This window comes from Hippopotamus amphibius, chromosome 1 (assembly GCF_030028045.1).
Source record: "Hippopotamus amphibius kiboko isolate mHipAmp2 chromosome 1, mHipAmp2.hap2, whole genome shotgun sequence".
In the NCBI taxonomy this organism is placed as follows: domain Eukaryota; kingdom Metazoa; phylum Chordata; class Mammalia; order Artiodactyla; family Hippopotamidae; genus Hippopotamus; species Hippopotamus amphibius.
The window spans coordinates 96,981,537-97,007,937 of NC_080186.1; the positions used below are offsets into that span (position 1 = coordinate 96,981,537).

The 26,401-nt window shown below is 39.9% G+C and overlaps 1 protein-coding gene across 2 annotated transcripts in view; it reads left to right on the forward strand.

Annotated features, from left to right (window-relative positions):
* CD53 (CD53 molecule) overlaps positions 1 to 26,401 on the forward strand; it is a 32,403-nt gene that overhangs the window by 2,246 nt on the left and 3,756 nt on the right. For both annotated transcript variants that reach the window (XM_057731398.1, XM_057731480.1), the window contains exons 2-5: positions 11,157 to 11,236; positions 12,131 to 12,319; positions 14,079 to 14,153; positions 14,707 to 14,802. In XM_057731398.1, the coding sequence (XP_057587381.1) occupies positions 11,174 to 11,236; positions 12,131 to 12,319; positions 14,079 to 14,153; positions 14,707 to 14,802 (423 nt within the window). In that variant the 5' untranslated portion in view covers positions 11,157 to 11,173. The remainder of the gene's footprint in view (positions 1 to 11,156; positions 11,237 to 12,130; positions 12,320 to 14,078; positions 14,154 to 14,706; positions 14,803 to 26,401) is intronic.

A 26,401-nucleotide genomic window follows, 5' to 3' on the forward strand; every position in this document is an offset into this window, starting at 1 on the left:
GGGTTCATTTTCAAGGAAGAATGAATTTGCTGTGGAGACTAGGGGTTATGACATTTCAGACAGGGCACAGTATATGCAAACTCAAAGAAATGTGAACACCCAAGCATGCTAGAAATGAGAGTAAGCAAATGAGATTGGAGTATAGCCAACCACGGTTGCGGGACCACGGGAAGTAGGAAATTTCCCCTACTTGGTTCTAGAACCCCAGCACCTGAAAGTGGAAGGCAAGGTCTCTAATCAGGAGGGTCCCAAGCCTAGCCCTGGAAAGAGCTATGCCTGAAACGTTCACTTGACAGACTTCATGGAATGTGGCTTGAAATGAGGGTGAGAGGCAGATTTCTTTCTTTTCAACCTAGGTTTCCCCCTCGATTTAAGTGAAGGGTGGAGCTTTTTGCAAGGTTACAGCCATTCTCTTTCTCTCAGCTGCTGTTTCCGGAAATGCTGTGTTGATTTGGTTACGGTGGTTTGGTTTATGTTCCTGAATTAGTCAGCCTACAGTACTTCCTGTATCGAGTGAGTGTCCAACCTATGCAGATCACCCTAGGCCTAGAGACTAGCCCTCAGGAAGCTCCAGGACCCAGCTGCCATTGCAGGTGCAGTGCACTGAAGCAAAGTAACGCAGAGATATTAGACAGCTGTGCAGAGTGGGCCTCCCGGCAGCTGCTGGGACAGAGGAGGGGAGGACTGCAACTGGAGGGTGGGTGGTCAGTTTGGGAAGGCTGTCTGGAAGTAGGCTTTCAGAAAGAGGAAGATAATGCATTTCCAAAGCCAGCAGGTGAGTGCTCAGTGTAGAGGCCGTCCATCTCTGTGTTGGGATATCCAGGCAAGTCCTCTATTCATTTCCCACTTCACAGTAGACTTCCTACCCAAGCAGTAGCATCAATACATCATAACTATGGCCAAAAGTTGTTCAGCCACAAGGATTCATTTCTATAACCATTTAAAACAAATGCACTATATTCCAAGTATTAGAATGTTGATGCTTAAAAGGAACTTAGAGATTATTTAGGCTCAAATAAAACATCCAACTCATAGTGAGAGCCCAGTTTTGCTATCATAACATCCTAATCTGTGTATTTTTCAGGTGAGGTGACTTGTCCAAAGTCATAAAATTACTTAACTAGTTATCTAGAATGTTTCCTGATTCTCTGTGAAATGTTCTTTTCTCAACACTACACTATACACCCTTTTCTTACAGACTTCTTATTAAATAGGCATCATTAAACTGTATTATTTATTCACATAAAGAAATTTCCAGTGCATTTTAAACAAGCAGACACGAAAGTACAACTTAACTATAAATCCAAATGATCTGAAATCAATATGCTAGCAAATCAAATAGTTAATATTTAATTTGTCAAACTTTTGTTTGACGTTTTATATTTCAGGAGAATTAGATTAAGGAATAAAAGTGAGAAATGATTTTGATACCTCACTACTTTTAAAATTTGTTCAAGTAAATTTGAACTCATTGCCTAATATTTACTCTATATCAGGAACAAATAGAGGTCTTTAAAGAATTATCCCATGGTTTACTCTTCTAAAAATGGCTATTGTAGAATTTCAGTATTTATACCATGAGGGACTTAAATTGTAATGATTTCAAGATCAGAATCCCTTAGATCATTTACTTTCGTTCAACATTTTTTTTCACTTTTTATTTTGATAAAAATTTGTACTTACAGGGACTTCCCTGGTGGTCCAGTGGTTAAGAATCTGTCTTCCAATGCAGGAGACGTGGGTTTGATCTTTTGTCTGGGAACTAAGATCCCACATGCTTCAGGGCAACTAAGCCTGCATGCTGCGACTAATGAGCATGTGGGTCACAACTACAGAGTCTATGTGCTCTGGAGCCCGTGTGCCACAACTAGAGAGAAGCCCGAGTACCGCAACAAAGATTTTGCCTGCAGCAACTAAGACCAGACACAGCCAAAAATTAAATAAATAAATATTTTTTAAAGATTCGTACTTATAGAAAAGTTTCAGAAACAATACCAAGAATTTCTGAAACTCCTTCATTCAGATTTCTTAAATATTAACGTTTTATCGCATTTTCTTATCCTTCTCCAACTTTCTCATTTGAGAGTAACTGCTGACATGATATCTTTTCCCCTTAAGCGTTTCAGTGTGTATTTTCTACAAACAAAAACATTTAGTTATACATCCACTTTACAATGATCAAAATCAGAATTTTAACACTGATATAATACTATTACCACTCTATAGATTTTATCCAGATTCCACCAATTGCCCCACTAATATTTTTTAAAGCAAAGGGAAATCTCTGATCATACATTGCTTTTAGATGTCATCTCTCTAGTCTCCTTCTATCTGGAATGGTTCCTGAGTCTTTCTTTGTGATTCATGACATCGATATTTTGAAGAGTACAGGCAAATATTTTCTAGACTGCCTCTCTATTTTGGTTTGTCTGATGTTTCCTCATGATTGGATTCAGGCTATTCCAATTTTTGATAGGAATACCACAGAAATGGCTTTCATTATCCCACAGAGAGCCTTGTCCATGGTGGGCATAGCTTGGCTGAACACACCTTGGACATGTCTCTAGGACAGAGACCCTCCACAGCAAAATTCTACATATTTTATGCTAAGGAAGGAGAACCACTAAGTCCACTGACTCTGTAACAGTGGTAACTGTTTTGTGTAACTGTTCCTGATTTAGAGAGTGGCCTTATTATATAGGTCCCTACCTCAGCTCAGCTGCTAGGAGCATCTGTGATTCTTCTGTTGAGCAATGATCTTTGTAAGCTCCCAAATGGAGGAAAATGAGACCCCAAGATCATCTGGTTTTGTTTTCCCTCATTTTTTCTCTTCTCTTTGCTTCTTCATTCTTTCTCTCTTTTATAATCACTGATTCCTCTATCTCAAGGACAGCCTTGAAAGGAAATTTTCACCAGAACACAATTTCAAGGAAGAATAACAGACACATTCCTTTGACAAAGTGATGGAGAGATGAGAGGAAATTAATGCATAAAAGTTAATGGTTTGATTTGGTTTTATTTTATTTATTTATATAATTATTTATTTATTTATTTTTGTGTTGGGCCTTTGTTGCTGTGCTCAGGCTTTCTGTAGTTGCGGAGAGTGAGGGCTACTCTTCATTGTGGTTTGCGGGCTTCTCATTGCAGTGGCTTCTCTTGTTGCTGAGCATGGGCTCTAGGCACACAGGCTTCTGTAGTTGTGGCATGTGGGATCAGTAGTTGTGGAATGTGGGCTCTAGTGCGCGGTCTAAGTAGTTGTGGCGCACGGGCTTTGTTGCTCTGAGGCATGTGAGATCTAACTGGACCAGGGATTGAACCCATGTCCCCTGCTTTGGTGGTGGATTCTTAACCACTACACCACCAGGGAAGTCCCTGCTTTTATTTTAGTATCACCTCTCACCCTATAACTGCTTATTATTTCATGAGTAGACATACTTGCAAAACCCACATTCTACCTCAGCCACTGCTCACAGGGGTTCACACAGTGAAAGATGTAAGGAGTCCTCCCAGAGGATCATCACATTGCAGGGAGGGAGTTAATTTGGGAAATGGGAGGTAAGAACCCAGAGCCTGGGACAATGGAAGGAATGTAGGCTCAGGAGGCTGAAAGACCTTGGCCTGTGCCCTGGCTTTGCTGATTATTAGTTGGGTGATCCTGTGCCAGTTACATAGGCTGTCCAGGCCTTGGACTTCCTGTTTGAAGGGTGGGGCTATTGACACCTAAGTTGCGAGGTTGATATGAAGATTATAAATAAAATTTATTTATGAAGAGCTAGGCCTTTTGCAGGGTTCAGTGAACTATATCATTTACCTAAATTTATTTTGTCAGGAGGGCCATACTTTGGGGGCCCTTATGAAGAACAGATTTCCTTTCCTATTTAGAAAAAACATGGGTTAATAATGGCCCCAATATTGTTCAGTGATGAATTAAAGACCTCCACAGACTCGGTGTAGGAATAAATGGGAAGCCAATAATTACCTTGCTGGATACTGTGTTCTTCTATGTAAATTAGCAAATAGATCTGTATATAAAGAAATGCTTGGAAAGGTGTTCACCAAAAATGTTAATGGTGGTTATCTCTGGGATGTGGGGTTTCAGAAGACTTTATGCTTTCTTCTTTGTACTTTCTTTATTGTTTAAATTTTTTCACAAGAACATACAAAACTTTTTTAAAAGATATTTACCAAAAATGTACCAAGCAAAGGATTGCTAAAAAAGGCCCTCTGGCACCTAATGTATTTTATTTGTAAAAATCTAGCAGAAATTTCAGTCACCCTTAAGAACAGACTGTTAGGGAAGCTCTGAACTTGATCTCTTCCTCAGTTTTCACTGAACCAGGCATTCCTGAGCCATCCACGAAATATTATCTCCTTTAACCCTCAGAACAACCTATGAGGTGTGTATTACTATGTCACCATTTTAAAGATGAGGGAAACTGGGGAAGTTAGAGAAATTAAGGAAGTTGCCCAAGGCCATGCTTCTGGTATGTGCCACTGCTGGAATTCAAAACTATACCTGCCCGACTCCATTACTAGTGTTTGTCAAACTGTGTTCCATGGAACACTATGTTCTCTGAGCTGTTAATAAGTAATCTGTGATATAGGAATAGCCTTGAGGTTATATAAGCAGACTTTTCTCTTAGAGATGCACAATGTACATTAGCATACAACAGTTTTCTCAGAAGTCACTCATTAAAAAAAACAACTGTTTATTGTTTTATGTTTTATTTTTATTTAATGTCACTTACTTCCAGAATTATTGACCATGGATTCCTCTCATTCCCTATGGTTTTGTTTGTTTGTTTTTGTTTGAGGAATACTTATTAACATTTCATAAATGTGATAGTCTTTGTAACACCAAAGCTGTCTTGCTGTGGCTCCAAATCTCAAACTGGATCCGATAAGACTGGAGAGCAAGAATTGATCGGTTCTTGGAACTTCCATCCAACCTTAGCCACTTCTAAGTTTGACTAGATTCAAGAATATATTCGATGACCTCCAAGTATGGGTCAAAGAAAAGAAAGAGCTTGAACTAGAAATCCATGAGACAGTTTATCGGCCCGAGCTCTTTGCTTGAAGGAAACTGGTAAAGGGTGAACTTCCTCCTTGGCCTCCACATCGGGTGTAGGAGGTGCTGCACCTAACTGCAGTTCAGTCATGGGGGTTTCCTGGAAGCTGACGTCAGGGACTTTTTTCACAGGGCCACATGAGTCACAGATTTTGATTGTGGAGGGGTGTCAGTTTTTCCAGTGGGGTTGGAAGGGGTGGGAACTCAATAAATGACCAACCACAATGAAGAAAGGAAAGAGAAGATAGAGTGGCATTCCCTCTCGACTTGTGTAAAAATTGGGTTCATTACTGCGTATGGTAAAAGTAATAACAATCTTCACAAAACAGGCAGCTTTCCTCCTTCGGTGTGGTGCAAGTCTAAGTGGAAAATCAGGAAGGAGAAAGAGGTTCTTTTTCCTGTCCGTGAATGAAAGAATCAGTGGGGATATCCCCAGGTTTGTGGGCATCTCATTAGTTGGTGCTCTGTGAACAGTTAGATTACAGTGTCCTGAAGCAGCTGTCACAGGATCTGATGATATTGGACAGGAGGGGACTCTAGGAGGCATCTGGCCCAATCTCCTTCTGGGTCAGTTATTTTCCCATGTCCAAAAATTAGTTTAATGGCACAATAAATCTCAAGCCCAAAGCTCCTCATTCTGCAGTGTCACGCTCATTCCACTACACCAGATTATTTAGAGTTAACGTGCAAAGTTCCAGTCATTTGTTCATTCAACAATTTTACTTTTTTAGTGTAATCAGGTACTGTGGTATGCCTCGAGGATTCAAAGATGAATAAACTACCTCCTACCCTCAAGGAGCTGACATCTAGTGAGCTGAGTCTCAGGATGATTAGTAGCTAACCAAATTAAGTGGTCAGAGGGAAAGGAAGGGGGCAAATTCCAGCAAAGGACCACCGAGCAAAGGTAAGGAAGGAAGCATGGAGAAAAGTATTCAATGTTACTTGCTAGATATTAAAGTATAAGACCAGGAATGTTACTATGAATTTGGAGAGATGGACAGGAGCAAATTAGGAAGGGCTTTCTGACATACATATACATGCGTAAAACCATGACTACAAACATTGTAAATTAACTATACTATAATACAAAAAAAAATGGACAAAAAAATAAAGTCGTATATTTTCCTCTTAAAAAAAAAAGCTCCATCACTACAATCAAGGTAACAAACACGTTCATCACTCACCAAAGATTATTCATGGTCTTTTGTGATCCCTTCCTCCTGTCCTTCCCTGCTTCCTCTCTATTAACCCCCACCCCCATACTCCTCTACCCCAGTCCCCAGGCAATCATCCATCTGCTTTCTGTTTGCTATAGTTTTAATTTTCTAAAATTTTATATGACTGTAATTGCACATTAGGTACTCCTTTTTTGTCTAGCTTCTTTCACTCACCTTAATCATTTGGAGATTCACCTATGCTATAGCATGTATCAACAGTTCATTCCTTTTTTATTCCTGAGTAGCATACAATTATACGTTATACCATGGTTTATTTATCCATTCACCTGTTGTTAGAGCTTTAAGTTGTAGATTAGTTTCCTGGACCTAATTCCAACATATGTGTGTGTGCCAGCTTCCCCACATCAACAAGCAACTCTTGGATACCAGCAGAGTGTCCAAGAAGTCAACTCAGTTCTAACACTGTCTACCTAGAGATAGAATCAGATTCCATAAGTAAAGGGCTCAGTCCCACAAGACTGCCTTCCACTTAAGATACCAGCCCCAAGCTCAGGTTGTTATCTGTGCTTCTGACCTACTGCTTGTCAGTCAGAGGTTCCCACAACCTCTTTTTGGAATCTGTATAGAAGCCCTTTATCTAATATGTGATTTGGAAATATTTTCTCCTCATCTGTGGCTTGTGTTTTCATTTTTCTTAACAGTATCTTTGGAAGAGCCGAAGTTTTTAATTTTAAAGAATTCCAAGCTCTCAGCTGCTTTATGGATTGCGCTTTTGGTGACTTACTGGAGAATTCTTTGCATAACCAAGATTGCAAATATTTTCTCCTATATTTTATTCTGGAGTATTATAGTTTTAGGTTTTACATTTAGGTCTATGATCCAATTTTTTTACTCAACTTTTGAGATATATGGATCCAAATTTAATTTTTTCGCGTATTGATATCCAATTGCTCTAGTATTATGTTGAAAGAATATCCTTTCTCTGTTGCATTAACTTTTTATCTTTGTTGCAAATCAGTTGTTCACATGTCTAGTTCTCTATTCTGTTCCGTCAATCTATTTGTTCATCTTAATGCCAACACTATGCTGTCTTTATTGTTGTAACTTTACAGAAAGTTACAAAATCAGGTAGTGCTTGCCCTCTACCTTTGTTCTTTTTCAAATTTGTTTTTGCTATTCTAAGACCTTTGCATATCCAAGCGAATTTTAGAATTGATAGTCAAACGTCTACAAACAAGTCTGCTGTGACGTTGATTGCGATTATGATGAATCTATAAATTTGGGAAGAATTGACATTTTAACAGTATTGTCTCTTAGCCCATGTACGCAGTATCTCTCACCATTTATTTATATCTTTTTCAATTTCTCTCAGCAATTGTTTTTGTTTTTTAGTTTTCAGTATGTAGGTGTTTCACATCTTTTGTAAGATTGATCCCTAAAAATTTCATAGTTTGATGGTATTGTAAGTGTATTTTTTAAAAATTGATTTCTGATTATTTGTCGCTAATGTATAGAAATACTATTGATTTTCCTTTTTTTATTTAAGTATAGTTGATTTATAATATTGTGTTATTTCAGGTGTACAGCATAGTGATTCAGCATTTTTGCAGATTATACTCCATAATAGGTTATTACAAGTGACGGATATAATTCCCTGTGCTATACAGTATATCCTTGTTGTTTATCTATTTTATATATAGTGATTTGTGTTTGTTAATCCCATACTCCTAATTTGTCCCTCTCTCTTCCCTCTCCCATTTGGTAACCACACATTTGTTTTCTATATCTGTGAGTCTGTTTCTGTTCTGCATGTACATTCATTTGTATTATATTTTAGATTTCACATGTAAGTGATATTACATAGTATTTGACTTTCTATGACACTTAACTAAGCACAATACTCTCTGGGTCCATCATACATTGCTGCAAATGGTGGTATTTCATTCTTTTCTATGGCGCTATATATATATATATATATATATATATATATATATATATAGTGTTAATATATATATGGCAAATGTATATATTTTTTTCATTAGTGCTGCTGTGAACATTAGGGTGCACTTATCTTTTTGGATTACAGTTTTTATTTTTTTCTGCATATATACCCATGAGTAGAATGGCTAGATCATACAGTAGTTCTATTTTTAGTTTTTTGAGGAACCTCCATAGTGGTTGCACCAATTTACATTCCCACCAACGGTGTACAAGGGTTCCCTTTTCTCCACATCCTCACCAACGTTTGTTATTTGTAGACATTTTAATGACAGCCGTTCTGACAGATGTGAGGTGATACCTCATTGTGATTTTGATTTGCATTTCTCTAATAATTAGTGATGTTGAGTATCTTTTCATGTGCCCGTTAGCCATCTATCTCTATGTCTTATTTAGAAAAATGTCTGTCCAAGTCTTCTGTCCATTTTTGATTGGATTATTTGGTTGTTTTTTTTTTTTTTGATATTAAGCCGTATGAGCTGTTTATGTATTTTGGATACTGACCCTTTGTTGGTTGCATAATTTGCAAGTATTTTCTCCCATTCCATAGGTTGTCTTTTTTAATTTTGTTGTGTTTTTTTTAAATTTTGTTGATGGTTTCCTTTGCTGTGCAAAATCTTTTAACTTTAATTATGTCTCATTTGCTTATCTTTGCTTTTATTTCTTTTGCCTTAGGAAACTGATTCAAGAAAATATTGCTATGATTTGTGTTGACAGTGTTCAGCCTATATTCACTTCTGGGAATTTTATGGTTTCTGGTCTTACATTTATGTCTTTTAACCATTTTGTGCTTATTTTTGTATATGGTGTGAGGGAATGTTCTAATCTCATTGTTTTACATGTAGCTGTCCAGTTTTCCCAGAATAACTTTTTGAGGAGACTGTCTTTTCTTCAATGTGTATTCCTACCTCCTTTGTTATAGATAAATTGACCGTAGGTTCATGGGTTTATTTCTGGGCTCTCTATTCTGTTCCATTCATCTATGCATATGCTTTTGTGTCGATACTATGCTGTTTTGATTACTGTGGCTTTGTGTTGGTCTTATAGAAAAGATTGTATGGAAAAACCCAAAAGAACTTTTTGGCCAACCCAATAGTATAATGTGAATTCTGGGAGGGTTATAATCTCAGCTTTGTCCTTTTCTCTCTATACGTTGACCAACTATCTCACAGACTAAGACACATCTATGGATAAATTATTTAACGAGAGTTTTTAATTAATTTAACTCTTAGGATGTGAAAATTACCAGTCCTTATCTCCAGATTTTTGGGATTCCTTACTATAGCCCTCTGCACAGGTTAAATCAAGTAATGAAAGTTGAATATGTCAAGTCCCAAAGAACAGTACTAAATGCCATGGAAATTCAAAGATTTTCAGCTAGATTGATGAAGGAGGTGACATTCAAACGGACACATTTAAATGAGTGTAGTCCTTTTGAGCAGCTAACCCTTATTTATGAGGCCTGGGAAACACTCAAATCCATCTAAATAACCATGGGTTCCATTAATTGAGTACTGATCATATATCAGTCTCTGTGGTAAGACGATTGAACTTTTACTTCCACCCTATGAGATAAGTATTACTCCATTTTACATAGAGATAAATTGTGACTGGAAATGTTACGCAGGTTTCCAAATCTCATGTATCTTTTCAGTGACATATGTGAGAGTTGACTTCAAGTTTGACTTCAAAGCCTATGTAGTAAATCATCTTTTTTTTTTTTTTTACCTCCTAAGCATTTCCAAAAACAATTAAAATCTACCTTTACTTTAACTTGGTTAAAGTCATTGTTAAGAATTAAGAATAATTCTGAGGGTCAAGATAAGGAAGGGAAAAGAGAAAGACAAAATAAAGAAATGGGAAAATGGTATGAGATAGATATAACTATTTGGCCTTTTCAACAGAGAAGATTACTTTTTGTGTAACATAAGTAGCTCATCAGGCTTATTTACATTCTAAATGAACTATCCCTTAAAACCATCTGATTTCTGGGTACCTTGACACTGCAACAAGGTTATGATGTATTATAAAAGCAATCTGTGCACCAGAAAAGTTATAGTTCTAGTGGGATAAAAAACAATACATTGACATTCTTGCTGTATATATCAGTCTTACGTGCAGTTTTTAAATATGAGTCACTCTACAGAACCTCATTACTTCTGAAAAATTCAAAATTATGTATCTGGATCTCTAGAATTGGGGACCAGACTTTGGATATTGATGTCCTCACTGAAAAACAAAATTCTATTTTTAAAAAATTCAAGCTTTCGTTGTAATCTCTTTTTGTTTCTTCATTGGATATCTGTTGGTCAGTTTTATCTCTGCTGTAAGATTGACATTTTCTGGAGGATAGCTATTGCTTAGTCATGTTTGTATCTCCCTCAGAAAACACCACATATGTTTCTTCGGTAACAGAATGAATGAGGCATAGATATGTTCCCCTCACTTTCATGTGGAGAAGTACCTAGACCAAATGTAGAGTGTATATGCATCTCAGGGTATTTAAGAAACTGGTGGATCAAGTCACTGACCTTCTCCACAGCTGACTGACTATCCCTGACCCCAGGGCTGCCTTCAGTTACTGAGCAGTGGCCTGGTTATGTGTCACTGTGACTCACCCTCCTCTAAGAATGGCTCTATTGCTTACTTCTAGAGTACTAAATTCAGTGTTAAGCATCCTTAGCTTGCTGAATTGAAGCAAAAGTGGGTATCCAAGATGAACCAATTGGTACCTTAGTTCAGAGACTAAAAGAGCAAGAAGTTTGCTGAAACTTTCCAGAGAACATTCACAGCTCAAACCCAAGGTGATGTTGGATATCCTTTGAACCCTGGACATGTGTGTCCTCTGATCTCTGGTGCCACTTTGCTGAGCCAGGTCACTTACTTCCTCTCCTCTTCCTTCTACTTTTTAGGGCAAGAATATTACAGCATGGGCATGAGTAGTTTGAAATTGCTGAAGTATGTCCTGTTTTTCTTCAATTTGATCTTTTGGGTAAGTGTGTCTCTTTTAAGCATGGTTGAGCTCACCTCTTCCTAGCTACACTCTACTTCTCTCTCCTCTCCTGAAGAGCCTGGTGTGGAGTGAAACCCACGCATGCCCAGGTCACGTGCAGTATACCCAGCCTAGAAGAAGAAAGGAATAGTAATTTTCTTCCCTTTTCCCATCCTGCCATAGTATAAGCCTTCAAAATTGAAAGATATCAGTGCAGTTGGGGATGCTGTTTCCCTGGGAGCTTTAGGCTATTACTGCTCACTGCTGACATCTATGGGTGAGAAACCTAAGACTCTACTTTCCCTGTATTGAATGCCTCTTTTTTTCTTGCTTCCCTGACCCCTAACCCTGACCCCATGGAAAGAGTAGCTGATTAAAAGGGAAGTCACCTTTTCTGAGGAGGTTTCACTATACCAAATTTAGCAATTGAATTACAGACATAGGATGGGTTGGTACTCATAGTCCTATGAGAAGATTCTCAGAAGTTTGGCTTCTCTAGTTTTCTGCCAAGAAAGATGAACTTCTCAACTAGGGCATTACCTTAACATGGTTGTTGTTTCCAAAGGAAAGACCATACACAAGCAGTTGAGGAAACGAGGAGTAGGGATTTGAATCATGAAGATCTGGAAGCAGGAGTAGGGATTTGAAGCATGAAGATACTGTGTTACCCATAGAAATGAGCTTTCCCTGGTATCTGATATGGGTAGGATGAGGCATGAGTGGGACATCATCGGTGATGATAATCTTTTTTAAAGATGCATGGGGAAATCTGAGTAAAGAATTTGTTGGGTAGAGCCAATGGAAAAAGGTGATTCTAATCTCAAGTAAGTGAGTGTGAGGAGCTATTCAAGAACCAAGTTTTACCTCAGAATGTTATGTAATTCTTCCTTTCAGCTCTGTGGCTGTTGCATTTTGGGGTTTGGGATCTACCTCCTGATCCACAACAACTTTGGAGTGCTCTTCCATAACCTCCCCTCTCTCACGTTGGGCAATGTGCTTGTCATCGTGGGTTCCATTATCATGGTGGTTGCTTTCCTGGGCTGCATGGGATCCATCAAGGAGAATAAGTGCCTGCTTATGTCGGTGAGTTACTCTCACAGCTGGTGTGGTGCCCTACGTGGGGGGACATGATGCCTTGGCTTAAGCTACAGGCAAGATGTTTTCTGGCAGCTAACCTACCAGTACAGGGAAATCATAGGAACATAAAATTGGCATCTCAGGTCAGTCCAGTTTGTCTAGACCAACAGCATTTTGTTTTTGACTGAGGTCCCAGGGACAGATAGGAGAGAGCATTGCTATCCTCCTTGACATCCATTTTATAGTGTTAATGGTGACACTTACTATAATTTGCCCTTCATAGCTTTTATTTCTTTTTTTCTATAGATTTCATCATTTATTTTATTTTATTTTATTTTTTATTGGAGTACAGTTGTTTAACAGTGTTCTGTTAGTTTCAGGTGTGCAGCAAAGTAAATCTGTTATACGTATACATATATTCACTCTTTTTTTTTTTTTTAAGATTCTTTTCCCATATAGGCCACTAAAGAGTATTGAGTAGAGTTTCCTCTGCTATACAGCAGGTTCTTATTAGTTCTATTTTATATAGAGTAGTGTGTATATGTCAGTCCCAATCTCCCAGTTTATCCCTCCCCCCTATTTCTTATTTCTGTCTGGTTGAAATCGTGTCATCCATCTGCCTAAATCCTCCTCACATTAGTGTATATATCCAGGATATAACTCAGAGTCACTAACTGATGGAAAACATAGTCTCTAGATTCTTCTGAGTACTGTGACCCTCCTAAAATGGCAGAATGATAGGATGCTTACCTATCTCACATCTGCACTAGATACACCATAGTGTGAGTGACCCAACTGGGTGAGGGTCGAGGCTGCAGTCATTGAGGTCTAACATGAGAGATGCTAGAGATTTTCACTTGCTTCCTGTCAGTTAACTATCCTAAGGAGCACCTTTAGACTTAGGTTTTACCTGTAGGCTCCATGAAGGAAGAGCTCCTCATTTCTCTGGTGTGCCCAGAACAGAGCTTGGTATAACAGTGCCACTGTATTCATAAATATGGGTTCCCAATCACCTTTCTTCTTCCTCAAGTCATGTAATTAATCTTCTATCCATTATGGGTCAACTGTTAAACTGGAGTCAAGAGAGAGAATAAGAAAGTCCTTGTTTTCAGATAGCTTCCAGACTAGTGGCAAAAGATGGATGATAATAGACTTGGAGAAAAGGTTTTAAGTAGTTAAAATTTGTGTTGGGGTGAAAAAATGAAGGGAAGTGAATAAGTGAAAATGTGTTTTCTGTTAAGTGTGATTAGCATAAGCACCTAAAGTTGAAGAGAAATATGAGTTAAGACCATGATCAGAGCACCTCTTTTCCCCATCTGTACAGGCCTCCTCTCAACCTCTACCATCACCTTCCTCTATCCTGAAATATCCCTGTGCTTACGGAAAGGACCAGGCCCCAAACTCTAAAGAAACATGGTTTAGTTTACTAGTTTTTGCTCACTTGTTTCAATAGGCTGATGCCAAAACAGCTTCACCGATTCAACAAAGGGTGTTGTGTATTCATTATGCACAGGGAGCTCCATAGGCACAACGGGAAGAAGAGAACAAAGTTAGAAGACAGCTGGTCTGCCCTCTAGAGCCTTGGAGTTTAGTTGTAGGAAAAGAACAAATATCCCTCACAAAACAAGAGAAGGCTTGTGGAGGCTGGAGCCGGCAGGAAAAGAACCTCCTGCACGTGTGCAGAGACATGCCTAGATGTTCCCAGGGTGGTGTAGAAGTGGGGAACTGGGATCAGCGCTGTGAGCATCTCTCTGCTTTGCCCCAGTTCTTTGTCCTGCTGCTGATTATCCTCCTTGCTGAGGTGACCTTGGCCATCCTGCTCTTCCTGTACGAACAGAAGGTAAGTTATAGAGAACACAACTCGCTGTATTGCTAAGAGAGGAAAGTGTGCAGTGGAGAAGTTGGCACAAAAAAAAATCCTATAATAGAGTTAGAATCAAAGTGGAAAAGATTAATTGTAATTGGGGAGAGAAAAAAAAATCATGAAGGAGATTGCATTTGAGTGGTGTTTTGAAGGATGAATGGTAAGAACAGTAATGAACAAGTTTATCTTCCTCCTATTTACCTATTTACTTTTCTCCATGTGTTTGGCAGTACAAAATATCTGTCTCAGTGCCTAAGAGAACACACGCTTTGATGGTCCCTTTTCCTCCTTTGTAAAACCAGAGTTCTGGAAGGACAAGAGACCACTGTGTACTTCTTCCCTCAATACCATCTCATCCTTGGCATTTCTTCCTATATATAAGCTCCCTCCCTTCACTTTAGTTCTGAGGAGACCATTTGGAAGGGAGGAGCAAATGGAACCATTTTATTAGCTTACATTAGAAATTCCTTGTTCCTTGAACTCACCTGCTTTTTACAATGTCTCCTCTACTGGAATGTGCCCCACCCAGCTGAATAGCTATGTGGCTGAGGGTCTGACCGACAGCATTCATCGATATCACTCAGACAACAGCACCAAGGCGGCGTGGGATTCCATCCAGTCATTTGTGAGTACGAGTGGAATCCTGCTTAGCTCAACCTGGAAGTAATTTTTCAAACTGAGTCCCTGGGGACTAGATCGATCTTCCTTTCATGAAAGTTTCAGAAATAATGCTTGGCTGTCACAAACAGAAGAGCACAGGAATCAGTCTGATTTGTACAAAGTTGTCTACACTCTCTCTTTTAGCCTTCATCCACTCAGGCTCATTGTTTAAGACCTACTAAGATGTAAGAAAGACCCAAACATGTCATACTGGATTAGTTTATGTATTTTCCAAAATTTTTCTGAAAACAGCCATTGTATAATACAAAAAGTCTCTTTTGAAGTCCCGAGTATCCCAAATCATTCTTGTTACCTAGCTCACTGGCACCTCATTCCTCCTGGCCTTCCCCACCCAGAAGCATATATATTAACTTGGCACTCCTGCTGTGGTGTGTTGGGGTCAGGGAGCCAGTGTGACACTGGCATAGTTTGTGTCTCAGACAATACCATTATGACCTCATGGAGCCACCTGTGGCCCTGCCATACCTGCTCAGTGTGGGGTAAAAGAAATAGCACAGGGATTAAAGCCCAGAGATCAGGATTGGGTGGCCTTGGGAAAGTCTCTTTACCTCTCTGGATACCCAATTCTTTATTTTTATTTTTTCTTTTTAAATCCATTTTAGAAGCCTTTTTATTATAGAATTTCTAGACTTATACAAAAGAAAAGAGAATAATAGCAAAATGAATCTCTGGGTACATATTACCCAGCTTCAGCAGTCAACATTTTGCCAATGTTGTTTTAGCTAATCCTCTATGCATTTTTTGCTAATATTTATTAAAGCAAATAATAGATACTATATCATTTCAAAATTAAATGTAAAGATTAATAACTTTTTTAAAAAACACTTTTTTTTTCTTATTATATGTTTCCATGTAATTTAATTGCATTCTATTATCATACCCCCAATCTTATTACTGTACCACCAGTAAAAAAACACTTTATTTTCCTTAGAGCAGTCAGGTTTACAACAGAACTGAGAGGGAGGTACAGAGATTTCCCATATACGCCCACACATGCATAGTCTCCCCTATTATCAACATCACTCACCAGAATGGTACATTTTTTTAATGAAGGATGAGCCTACATTGACACATAATTATCACCCAATGAACCCAATGTACGTTAGGGTTCATTCCTGGTGTTGCACATTGTATGGATTTGAACAAATTTATAATGACATATATGCATCATTTTAATATCATACAGTGTAGTTTCCCTACCCTTAAAATCCTCTGTGCTCTGCCTATTTATCCCTCCTCCTACCCCCATCCTTGGAAACCACTGACCTTTTTATTGTCTCCATAGTTTGCCTTTTCCAGAATGTCATATAGTTGAAGTCATACTGTATATAATCTTTTCAAGTTGGCTTCTTCCGCTTACTAATATGCATTTAAGATTCCTCCATGTCTTTTCATCACTTGATATCTCATTTCTTTTTAGTATTAATAATATTCCATTGTCTGGATACACCCCAGTTCATTTATTCATTCATTTATTGAAGGACATCCCAGTTGCTTCCAAATTTTGGCAATTATGAATAAAGCTGCTACAATCATCCATGAGAAGATTTCAACTCCTTTGGATAAATACCAAGGAATGTAATTGTTGGATCATTTGGTAACAGTATATATAATTTGTGAGAAACCTCCAAAAGGCCTTCCAAACCATCTGTACCATTTCTTATTTCCACCAGTAACTTATGAAAGTTCCTGGTGCTCCACATCCTCACTAGTATTTAGTGTCAGTTTTCCAGATTTTGATCATCCTCATAGTTGTGTACTGGTAGCTCCTTGTTTTAATTTTCATTTCTTTGATGACATATGATGTGGATTTTCGTAAGTTTATTTGCCATCTGTACATCTTCTTTGGTGAGGTGTCTGTTAAGATGATTGGTTCATTTTTAAAATCAGGTTGGTTGTTTTCTTACTGTTGAATTTTTTTAACTAATTAATTTATTAATTTATTTATTGGCTGTGTTGGGTCTTCATTGCTGCATGCGGGCTTTCTCTAGAGTTGCAGTGAGTGGGGTGCTACTCTTTGTTGTGGTATGCGGGCTCCCCATTGCCATGGCTTCTCTTGTTGCAGAGCATGGGCTCTAGGCACGTGGGCTTCAGTAGTTGTGGCACATAGGCTCAATAGTTGTGACACATGGGCTAAGTTGCTCCGTGGCATGTGGGATCTTCCTGGAGCAGGGATCAAACCCATGTCCCCTGCATTGGCAGGTGGATTCTTAACCACTGCGCCACCTAGGAAGCCCCTATTGTTGAATTTTAAGAGGTTTGTTTTTGTGTATTTTAGGTAACAGTCCTTTATCAGATGTGTCTTTTTGCAAATATTTTCTGCCAGTCTGTGGCTTGTCTTCAAATTCTCCTAATATAGTCTTTTGCAGAGCAATTTATCAATTATTTCTTTCATGGGTCATGCTTTTGGTATTTTTTTTAAAAAGGTATCATTATAACCAATGTCATGAAGATTTTCTTCCATATTATCTTTTAGGGTTTTTACAGCTTTGTGTTTTACCTTTAGGTCTATGATCTATTTTTTAAATTTATTTATTTATTTATCTATTTATTTTGGCTGCATTTGGATCTTTGATGCTGCACATGGGCTTTCTCTAGTTGCAGCAAGCAGGGGCTACTCTTCATTGTGGTGTGTGGGCTTCTCATTGTGGTGGCTTCTCGTTGTGGAGCATAGGGTCTAGGCGCGCAGGCTTCAGTAGTTGCAGTACACAGGCTCAATAGTTGTGGTGCATGGGCTTAGTTGATCCACGGCATGTGGGATCTTCCTGGAGCAGGGATCAAACCTGTGTCCCCTGCACTGGCAGGCAGATTCTTAACCACTGCGCCACCTAGGAAGTCCAAGGTCTATGATCTATTTTGAGTTAATTTTTGTGAAGGGTATAAGGTCTCTCTCCAGATTCTTTTTCTTTTTTGCCTGTGAATGTCTAGTTGTTTCAGCACCATTTGTTAAACAGACTATTTTTTTTCCATTGTATTGTCTTTGTCCCTTTGTCAAAGATCAGTTGACTATATTTATGCTGGCCTGTTTCTGGGCTCTCTAAATCTATTTGTGTATGCTTTCACCAATACTGTAGACTTTCTTGATTACTGTAGCATCTTTTTTCAAAAAATACATTTATTTATTTATTTATTTATTGGCTGCATTGGGTATTTGTTGCTGCACACGGGCTTTCTCTAGTTGCAGCGAGTGGGGGCTACTCTTCATTGTGGTGCGTGGGTTCATCAGTGAAGTGGCTCCTCCTGTTGTGGAGCACGGGCTCTAGGTGCGTGGGCTTCAGTAGTTGTGGCACATAGGCTCAATAGTTGTGGCACACAGGCTTAGTTACCCCTCGATATGTGGGATCTTCCTAGAGCAGGGATTGAACTAGTGTCTCCTGCGTCGGAGGTGGGTTTTTAACCACTGCGCCACCAGGGAGGTCCCTATAGCAAGTCTTGAAGTTCATAGCATCAGTCCTCCAACTTTGTTCTTTTCCTTCAATATTGTGTTGACTATTCTGGGTCTTTTGCCTTCTGTATAAACTTTAGAATCACTTGGAATTTTGATTGGGGTAGCATTGAATTTCTATAGATAAGGTTGGGAAGAACTGATGCCTTAACATTGAGTCTTCCTACCCATGAACATGGCATATCTCCCCATTTACTTGGTTCTTTGATTTTGTTCATCAGAGTTTTATAGTTTTCCTTACACAGATCTTATAAATATTTTGTTAGATTTATACCTAAGTATTTCATTTTGGGGGATTCTAATGTAAATGGAATTGTTTTTAATTTCAAATTCCACTTATTCATTGTTGTAGTATAGGAAAGCAATTGACTTTTGTATATTAACCTTATATTCTGCAACCTTGCTATAATTGCTTGTTAGTTCCAGGATTTTTTTTTTTTTTGTCAATTCTTTCAGATTCTCTTCATAGATGATCACGTCACCTGTGAACAAAAACAGTTTTTTTAAAAAATTTTATTTATTTATTTATTTTTTTGGGGGGGTACACCAAGTTCAATCATCTGCAAAAACAGTTTTATGTCTTCCTTCCTAATCTGTATACTCTTTCTTTATTTTTTACATTTCCGTGTTCCTCTCTGAAGTTTTCATTGTGCATATCTCTTCCTTTCCCTAATTCAATTAACATTTTTATTACCAATTTTTGAATTCTTTCTCTGGTGAATTATTTCTGTTGCATTATTTATTTATTCAGGGGTTTTCTTTTGCTCTTTCAATTAAGAGCAGGTCCTCTGCCTTTTCATTTTGCTTAACTTTCTCTGCTTCTATGAATTTAGGTGAAAGAGTTACCTATTGCAGTCTTGAAGGGGTATTGTTATGTTGGACTGTCCCTGTAGACTATGCATGCCCAATGCCTTTAGTGGGAAAGCTGGATTTGATGTGGATGCAAGTCACCTCTTTCCTCAGGTTGTGCCACAGCTATCACCTTGGTAGGGAGTAGGACTAGAGATGGGGGGCCTAGATCTGGATCCAGATTTAAGGTGGAACTTCTCCTTTGCTCAGTGGTCATCACTTTCCTATCGGGGCAGAGTCTGATCCAAGCTGCTGGAGCCAAAGCCCTGAGAGTCAGGCCTGAACTAGCTCTGTTCCCTTTAAGGATGTGTTTTCCCCTCTCTCTGCACTGGGACTCTTGACCCTGAATGGCGGAGTGCTAAAGCAAGTGGGACTGGTGTGGGCTCTCAGCTCATGTCAGCTAAAGATGGACATCTGAGCTGTCTTTGATGTGCTGCCTTGCAGACACCTACAATTGTTTCCCTCATTATGCTCAGAAGTAGCCTTGGGTGCAAATCCCTTTTCCCTCACAGCCAGTCATTGCCCCCAGCCTCTGCCTCCCCTGTCCTGTTGTGGAGCCACACCTCAGGGCAGGTGGGGTCCACAAGGACTCTCAGCATGTGTGTCCAGGGGTAAGCTGTGGTGGAGCAGCCTCCATCAGAGATCTAGGATGTTTCTGATGTGCTGCTTGAGTAAACACCAACAATGGCAGCTGCTGCCCCACCCAGGCTCCACCCTGATACTGGGTGATCTCTCTGTCCTATGGTTTGCATCTTCTTTTTGGTCATGGCCACCCCAGATCCAGTGCTGTACCGTGACATGGAATGAGCGAGGCCAGAGTATTTGCTCAGCATGGGTTGGGGCATGCACATAGGTGGTGTCAAGAAATCTGGCAACTGCTAAAGCAGACTTCTCTCCACCCTGCCTTGGAGGCAAGCCAGCATACATGCGCTCCTCAAGAGTGAAGTCCAGGCTTCCACAGCCCTCCTGTTAATCCAAGCAGTCCTCCAATCAGCCAAGGGACCTTGTTTCCCCAGCATGGGACTCCAGGACTGGGGCTCCAAATTTGTTGTTCTCTCCCCTCACTCCCCAGGGTGGGTGTCCCACCCATGCATTCTCCCTTTTACTGAGTCCCCTCCCAGGGGCACAGGTCCCCACCTAATTGCTTTTCTTCCTTCCTACCTGATAACATGTGTATCTTTCTTACAGCCTTCGTACAGGAGTCCTTCTGCCAGTTTTTAGTTAGTTTTCAGTGAGAATTTTTCTACATATAGATGTATTTTTGAGGTGAGCTCCATGTCCTCATACTCCACCATCCTGATCAATCTCCAGGCCATCTTTTAATTTTGATGATTTTCTCTATTGGTTTCCTGTTTTTAATTTCATTGATTTCTGCTTTAATTCTCATTTATTTTTCTTCTTACTATGAACTTAATTTGCTCTTCTTTTTCTAGTTTTCTAAGATATACACTGAGATTATTGATTTTTCAATCTTTCTTCTTTTCTAATATTTTTATTGTGTATAAATTTCCCTCTAAGCACTGCTTTTGCTGCATCCCACATATTTTTATAAGTTGTGTTTTCATAACTTGTGTGTTTTCATTTTTATATACATTTTCAAATATTTTAAAATTTCTCTTGAGATTTCTTCTCTCATCATGTGTTATTTAGAAGTGTGTTGTTTAATCTTCTTGTAAAATAGTCTTTTTAACACACCTAAAATTTTACAATATTTTTTAATATAGTTAATAAATGTCTATAATCAGTTACCTAAAAAAGTTAATTTTAATTGGTTTCTTCCAACCAAGATCCAAACGAGGTCCACATACTATACTTGGATAATATGTCTCTAAATCTCTTTTAATCTGTGATAGTATCCCTCTCTGTTCATGCTATTTTCTTGTGGAAAGAAATTAGGTTGTTTGTCTTATAGAATTCCCCAATTTCTGGATTCAGCTAGTTGCTTTTCAAGGTATTTTAGCAGCAAGGAGTCTCTATCTTCCATACTCGTGAATCTGAAGGCTTGATAAAGTTTCCATTTGTGGTGAGACTAATATAGTTGATATTTCCTATGGTATCACGTAAGCAGGCACAGAACGTGATGTCCTTTTTTTTTTTTTGTGATCTTAAGTCTGATTGGTGGGTATTGGAGGACAGAGGGAATGAAAAATGCTCAATAAACTGAGAAGGCGTCTTGAGACCAAAAAATGAGACATGCAGCTCGGTATAATCAATGGATCAGCTTATTACAGGGTAATTTACAGAGGGATTGGGAGCGGGCAGATGATTTGGAGGCATTCACAGATGCACTCCACACTGCCAAGGGCCACTGGGACAGTCTTTTTTTTTTTTTAATTAATTTATTTATTGGCTGCGTTGGGTCTTCATTGTGCTTGTGGGCTTTCTCTAGTTGCAGTGAGTGGGGACTACTCTTCGTTGCAGTGTGTGGGCTTCTCAGTGTGGTGGCTTCTCTTGTTGTGAAGCATGGGCTCTCAGAATGAGGGCTTCATTAGTTGTGGCACATGGGCTCAATGGTTGTGACTTGCAGGCTCTAGAGAGCAGTCTCGGTAGTTGTGGCACATGGGCTTAGTTGCTCTGTGGCGTGTGGGATCTTCCCGGACGAGGGATCAAACCCGTGTCCCCTGCGTTGGCAGGTGGATTCTTAACTGCTACGCCATTAGGGAAGTCCCATTGGGACAGTCTTACAGGTAACCTAGGGTATGGGGATAGGTGCTTGGAAATAGGATGTACATTCCTAAGTCAAGATTCATGAATGGATACCTAATCTTATGGGTGCGGAGAATACGTCACTGAAGGTTTTCATCATTATTTGGGGACTAACAACATAGAGACCATCTGGTCCTAAACATTATTAAACAATATCTATTATTACAATGCCCTTGGTGACAGAGAACTGATTCACTACACAGTACAGTCCTAGATAGGGTCAATGGAAGGACAGGAGAAACTGTAAGGGCCCAGGACGATGTCAGTTATGCAAACAGCCATATGTTCCACCTCCAACATCTTGATGGTCTGTACAGTCTTATTCATCATCAGACCCTTATTCAGCATAGACGCTAGGGCCAGATATCGGGAGGTGGCTTACACCTCTAGACCACAGCGACAGTATAAAGAGCAGCAAGAACAAAGGATTCCTACTAAACATAAAAGAATCCTAAGAACTACGATTCCCCATTTACCCGGGAGATAAGTAAGCCAGCAGGTAAAGGCATTAGCAAAGAAAATATCATCTATTTGATTAATGACTGTTTTACTGGGATTTTACTCCAATATAAATCAGTTATATTGGAGTCATATGACGGTGTATATGTACAACACCCTAATTAAGGCACTTGTCCCTCCATGCACAGCAAGCAACATGTGTAAAGCCACATGGTTTTGCAGCACCGCTTTTCTCATTCGAGTGGTTTCCTTGCTTAACAGAGAGATACTCTGGTGGGAGTTACTCAAAGCTGATGCAATAACTGTGTTAACTCCTGGATTTCTAGTTTAGCACTTTCACCTAGATTTGAGGGAAGGAAAATAAATGTCGATCATTCCCACCATGGCATACTACCACAGGCCCGCCACCTGGACTTAATAGCAGGAAGATTATGGGGAACTTCCAGTAAAGGGGTGTATATACAAGCCCAGAGGGAAAGAAACCTCAAGGTGCATTGGGCCCTTCCACTCATAGGGCAGATGAGGCCACAGAGAGTCTTCATGTATCTAGATCTCCTGTTTGGGAACTATAGAGCCACGTGCTCTGTAGGAAGTTTCTTCTTTTCTGTCCATTTAGAATTTAGTATCTTGTGAGTTACTCGGCCAACTGGTAGCCAAACGGTCAGAGCATCTGATGTGACCTGGAGGGTGTCACGGGGGCGGTGTGTCAAATGACACTGAAGGCAGTCCTTATCTGTGGCTTGGAGGAGCCTTTTTACTATTTCCCAAGTTGTTTGGGGGACTTTATGTCTCGATTTTCAGTGGAGTCATTCTGTTGCATTGGATCTGTTATTCTTGCAGACATAAGGCTTTTGCCCTAGCTAGTGCATCTGCTTCGTGAATACCCAGCAGAGTTGAGGGTGAGTGAGCTGAAACATGCCACATGGTCACATTGGCACCAGGTTGCATGGAAGCAGTTCAAACATCAGCCCATAACTCAGCCCTCTCTCAAAAATGTGGTTCATTTAATATTTTCCAATTATCTTGATGCCATTGAGACATCCACATTGTCAAGCATTTCCATACTGCCCAACTGTCTGTGGCAAGGTTGAAGGGCATGGGCTGGTGAGTAATCAGCATCTAAGCTGCTCTGAGTTGTGCCCACTGACTATTTTGTCTAGTCCTTTCCTTGAACCAGATGACATCTGAATCTAAAAGAACAGCTGTGAGTACCACCAAAGTGGATTGCCCCTACAGCTGCCATCAGAATACCATCTATCCACAGGGGGCATCCCTGGCACCTTCCTGTACTTGTGGTAGATTGGGTGCAACAGGTGATGTAACTGGGCTCTCTGGTGGGTCAGTATAGTTCACTGGCCATAATAAAGCATGCAGCTCCTGAGAGAGGGGACCAGTATTATGGCTGCTTCTCTGTTGAAGGTATACATGCCACTTTTGTAAGGTATTGATTGTGCACAGGCACTCTTAGGCTTTAAAAACCTGCCCTTAATCCATCCTCAGACAGACAGGGATGTCCATACACTGATGGATAAATCAGTTGTCAGTCCTTCAGTTTGTTGTAAAGCTAGATAAACTGCTAACAATCGTTTTTCTATAGGTCAGTAATGATTCTTTGCCCCTTTCCATAATTGAGATCAAAATCCTAGTGGAATTCGTTTCCCATTTTGTTGCTACCATAGTCCCTATACAAACCCTCCTTGATATATACTTACATCTAATTCACAACTTGCGTCTGGCATTAACACCCCCAGTTCTTGGACTTATTTGACAATTGACTTGGTCTTTTCAAAAGCCTCTTATTGGGGAATTCCCCAGCCATCCAGTGGATATGACTTCCTGCTTTCATTGCCAAGGATGTGGATTTGATCTCTGGTCAGGGAACTAAGATCCCACAAGCCTCGTGGTGTAGGGAAAAAAAGGAGAGAAAGAAAGAAAGAAGAGAAAAAGAAAAGGAAAAGGAAAAGGAAAAGAAAGCCTCTTGTGGGGTATTCCAGTCCCAGATATTTCCATTTTTCACTAAAGCATATAGGGGCCTTAATATCTGGGCAAAGTGGGGAATAAAAGGCCACCAGTACCCTAGCAGACCTATAAAGGATCGTGGTTCTTGTATATTGTGGGCATGGATTTATCTGTATTTTCTCAATAGTAGCCTCAGGCATCACTTCAGTCTTACCAGACAAGATAACTCCCAAGAACTTTACTGACTTCTGGCCCTTGTACCTTGTTGGTGTTTAACTCCCATATTCATGCTTAAATGTTCCTGAAGAAACACAAGAGGCTTGGGAAAGAGAAAACAAGTCATCACAGGTTAACATGATACCATCAATGTAAAGATAGAGAACTACTCAGGGAGGCAGAGCCCATTTCTTCAAGTCCAAGGTCACCATCCCTGGTGGGTTTTAGTAGGACTATGAACATGATGTTGGGGTAAGACTATGAATATGATGTTGGGGTAAGATGGTAAAAGTCCATTCTCCCCCTTCCCACATGAAGGTGCACTGGTCCTGGGACCACTTATCTAAGGATATGCTAAAAAAGGCATTAGACAAATCTAAGACACAGTCTTGAGAGAAGAGGCTATGTCTTGAGAGAAGAGGTGATCATATCCAAGAGTTCTGTTTAGAACTGCTGCATAGATAGGAGGTGTTACCTTGATTAATTGTCTATAGTTTACTGTCATGTGCCAGGTGCCATTTGTATCTTTCACCAGCCACATGGGGCTACTGAACAGGTTTTGTGCTGGTCTTATAACCACCACTTTCTCTCATTCCTTGACAGTAGCTGTTATTTCTTCTTGTCCCCCAGGTAGGTGATATTGTTTTATTGCCTCCACTATCCAGGGTATAGGCAACTTTAAAGGGTCCCATTTAGCATGACCCACCATTACAGGCTTGAACGCTCTGATCCACAAGTGGAACTCGCCCATGGTGGTTGGAGGTCTAGGTCTTGAAAATAAACCAGACAGGGACTGGGAGGCAATCTTCCAGTTTGTAAATACAACTTTACTTGTTTTGCCTTCAATGTTTGGCCTCTGTACCTATCAATGGTTGGTATTTCCCCTTGGAACTTGGATGGATTCCCATAAATCACGTTGCATTTGGTACCTGTATCTACCAAAGCCAGAATAATCTGTTTATTGGTGCAAGACCAATAAATAGTCTGTTCAGCCTGGGGCCTCCAGTGGCCCCCTATGCCCACACCAAGGAGCAACCTTGACCCCACCCCTAATCCCTAGTAGTTGGAGATATACCTGCACGTATCCATTCAATCAAGTTGGCTGGGTGCCCTCGATTTTCTCCGATCCCAGCCACATACATACCAGAAGGCGGGTGATGCTGTAACTGAAGCAATCTTAGACATTTTTTTGACCCATTTAACATAATGCCATTGCCCCCAGTATCTCACAAATGGGGCACCTAAGCTGCAATCCATCCCTGCTTTTTTGTTTAAATCTGCAGGTTAATTCTACTAATACAGGGAGGAAAATTCCCATACAGTTGTTTTTTGGCTTGTGGGGATTTCCTATTACCTCTTGGTTCTCTAACGGCCTTTGTTTTAGTTTGGATCAGAGGCTGTGCCTGCAGGTCCTCTTCCTCCTCTATAATTATGTCCTCATCTTCTGATGAGTCATTAGCCCAAGTATTCCACCTCATGGGGTCCCAGGTCTCCTGTGAAATAATAGTCCTCACCTTTGAATGGGGCAGCCTATGGCCCTACATTTAGCCATTTTACATTCCATCACTTCAATGTGTTGTTCCTGTTGTATTTTCTTTGACAATGTCCTAAGTTGCAGAACATGCCATCCAGACATCCTCTCTAGTGCCAGCACCTCTTTAGTCTTCTCTACTTCCCAGCTGAACTGTAATTCCTTTTCTGTGATAATCTTTAGTGTGCATAACAAAGGCCATGCAACAGCTATGATAGCTTGCTCAGTTTTTTTCCTCCACTTTTGCTTTGATGCCTCTTTGGTTAATATATCTAGTAAGCCCTTTGGTGTTTTCAGGTATCCCTGTACTCTTGCATCAGCCTGAAGTGTTCCATAAATGTAGCCAGATCACCCCACATGGAAAAGGCTGGCTAGCCT